This window comes from Grammomys surdaster, unplaced genomic scaffold (genome assembly GCF_004785775.1).
Source record: "Grammomys surdaster isolate TR1022 unplaced genomic scaffold, NIH_TR_1.0 100, whole genome shotgun sequence".
Classification (NCBI taxonomy): domain Eukaryota; kingdom Metazoa; phylum Chordata; class Mammalia; order Rodentia; family Muridae; genus Grammomys; species Grammomys surdaster.
Genome location: NW_021604579.1, coordinates 4,432,476 through 4,434,579, shown reverse-complemented (window position 1 = coordinate 4,434,579; position 2,104 = coordinate 4,432,476). Strand labels below are relative to the sequence as shown.

The following is a 2,104-nucleotide window of genomic DNA, read 5'->3' as shown; positions in this document are numbered from 1 at the left end:
CAGGGATATGTCCACTCAGAGGTATGTCCACCCAGGGATATGTCCACAGGCTGGCACACCCAGGACCTACCATAGCTTTCACAGATGAGCTCCTTGTACTTCCTGCCAGTGTTTGCAATAATCTGAAGTAGTTTGATGGATTCCTTTTTGTCCTCTTCCTTGATCTTCTCTAGACCAAGTATTTCCAAGAGCGTTAGAACACCTCCAATCTCAAGAAATTCTATCAGGTACCGATTGCTGTCCAGGGTGTGACCACACAGAAAGGACACTTGAAGAGTTCCTTAGCACAGAACTGAGGGCAGCCAAGGCCAAGGTACAGTCTTTACACACTTGCCTTAACTCAGGAGATATCCACAGATAGAGACAAAATTGTTTGGATTTAAAAATTTTAATATATATTTAAATATATTAAATATGTAATATATTAATATAATATATACATACATATATATGTTTAGATTACATCTCACCACATTGCTTTGAACTTGCTATCCCGCCTCAGCCTCTGAGACACTGAGGTTACAGGCAGGTGCTGCTATGCCCAGCCAAGAAAACACTGGAACCAAGTTCAGCAGGCATTCTTGTTTTTGTCTGTTCTAGTCTCTGTGTCCCGCCTTTTCTGTTTTTTGGCAGGGTGTCATTACATAGACTAGCACTGCTGTATGGATCAGGCTGGCTTTGACCTTGCAGTGATCTCTTGCCTCTGCTTCCTGACTACTGGGATTACAAGTATGCGCTCCCACAGCTGGCTAGCCCCCCTCCCTCCCCTCTCCTCTCCCTTCCCCTCCTCTCCCCTCCCCTTCCTTTCTTTCCAGTCCCCTTCTTTCCATAACTTGGCACTTTAACTGTCCCTTGGTGAATCCTTCACTTGAGAGCCATGTGCACTTTGTGGGACAAGCATGTGCCAGGGATGTCATCCTTTTGACTGCAGAAGGCCACTTTGGGCTAGGTAGGTGACCTACGCTGGTTCATAGAGGAGCCCATGGGGACAGACACTCTCTCCTGGTGTGACTGAGCGCTAAGGATGGTTTTTGGAGGGCCTAAGGACCCCAGCACACAGGAGCCTCTGAATACAGGGACCGACTGAGGAAAGGAGGAAAAGAGGAATAGAGAGATCAAACACCGGTGACAGTCGTAAAACCCCTGGGTCCGATCAGGCCTGAAATATATGTATCCGCCCTCTGGGCCTTTTCAGCTAAGTGAGCCAATAAATTGCCCTTTCCCAAGTCTAGTAAAAATGTATTTTTATATTTATATTTTTTATGACTCTCAACCAACATGGTGCTGACCATGAGTGAAGGGTCAGTGGGCAATGGGATGGAGGCTCAACTAGAGCGGAATCCCAGTCGCCTCTGGCCATTCTCCAGGGCTTTGACATACCTGCTGGCACCTAGAACCATGGCCCCAAGTGGCCTGAATACCAAGGACACCATGAGCTGACCTGACAGCTGAGACCCAGAGTCTCTCTGGGGTTGGACTTACCTGCTCACAGCAGATAAGAAGATGCCAATGGACCGCAGGATCTTCTCTAAATCCAAGCCAGTCATGTATCTGTGGCAGCGTTAAAGAGCGCTTCCAGGTGGTTTCCCATTTAGATTGATCCCTAGTACTGCCCAGGGCCAGGGTGACAGTGTGGTGACCTGTGCCCTTCACCCTGAGAGGAACCCTGGCCATAAGGGTAGAGCTAGTATAGTGTGTGTGTGTGCATCTATGTGTACATCTGTGTCTGTGTATCTGTGTGTATATATGTATTTGTCTATATCTCTTTCTGTGTGTATGTGTGTGTGTGTATGTGTTTATTTGTGTGTGTGTGTGTGTGCATCTGTGTCTATGTGTCTGTATCTGTGTGTGTATATGTATGTGTCTATATATCTATGTGTGTGCATCTGTGTCTCTGTGTGTATATGTATGTGTGTGTGTCTCTTTCTCTGTGTATATATCTGTGTGTATCTCTCTCTATATATATCTATATCTATATCTATATCTATCTATCTATCTATCTATCTATCTATCTATATCTATATCTATATCTATATCTATATCTATATCTATATCTATATCTATCTATCTATCTATCTATCTATCTATCTATCTATCTATATAT

The 2,104-nt window shown here is 44.6% G+C and overlaps 1 protein-coding gene across 2 annotated transcripts in view; it reads right to left on the bottom strand.

Moving 5' to 3' along the window:
• Positions 1-2,104, bottom strand: part of Armh1 (armadillo like helical domain containing 1) — a 25,998-nt gene that overhangs the window by 18,211 nt on the left and 5,683 nt on the right. For both annotated transcript variants that reach the window (XM_028788016.1, XM_028788021.1), the window contains exons 2-3: positions 1,483-1,551; positions 71-237 (exon numbers count right to left, since the gene is read on the bottom strand). In XM_028788016.1, coding sequence (XP_028643849.1) covers positions 71-237; positions 1,483-1,551 — 236 coding nt within the window. The remainder of the gene's footprint in view (positions 1-70; positions 238-1,482; positions 1,552-2,104) is intronic.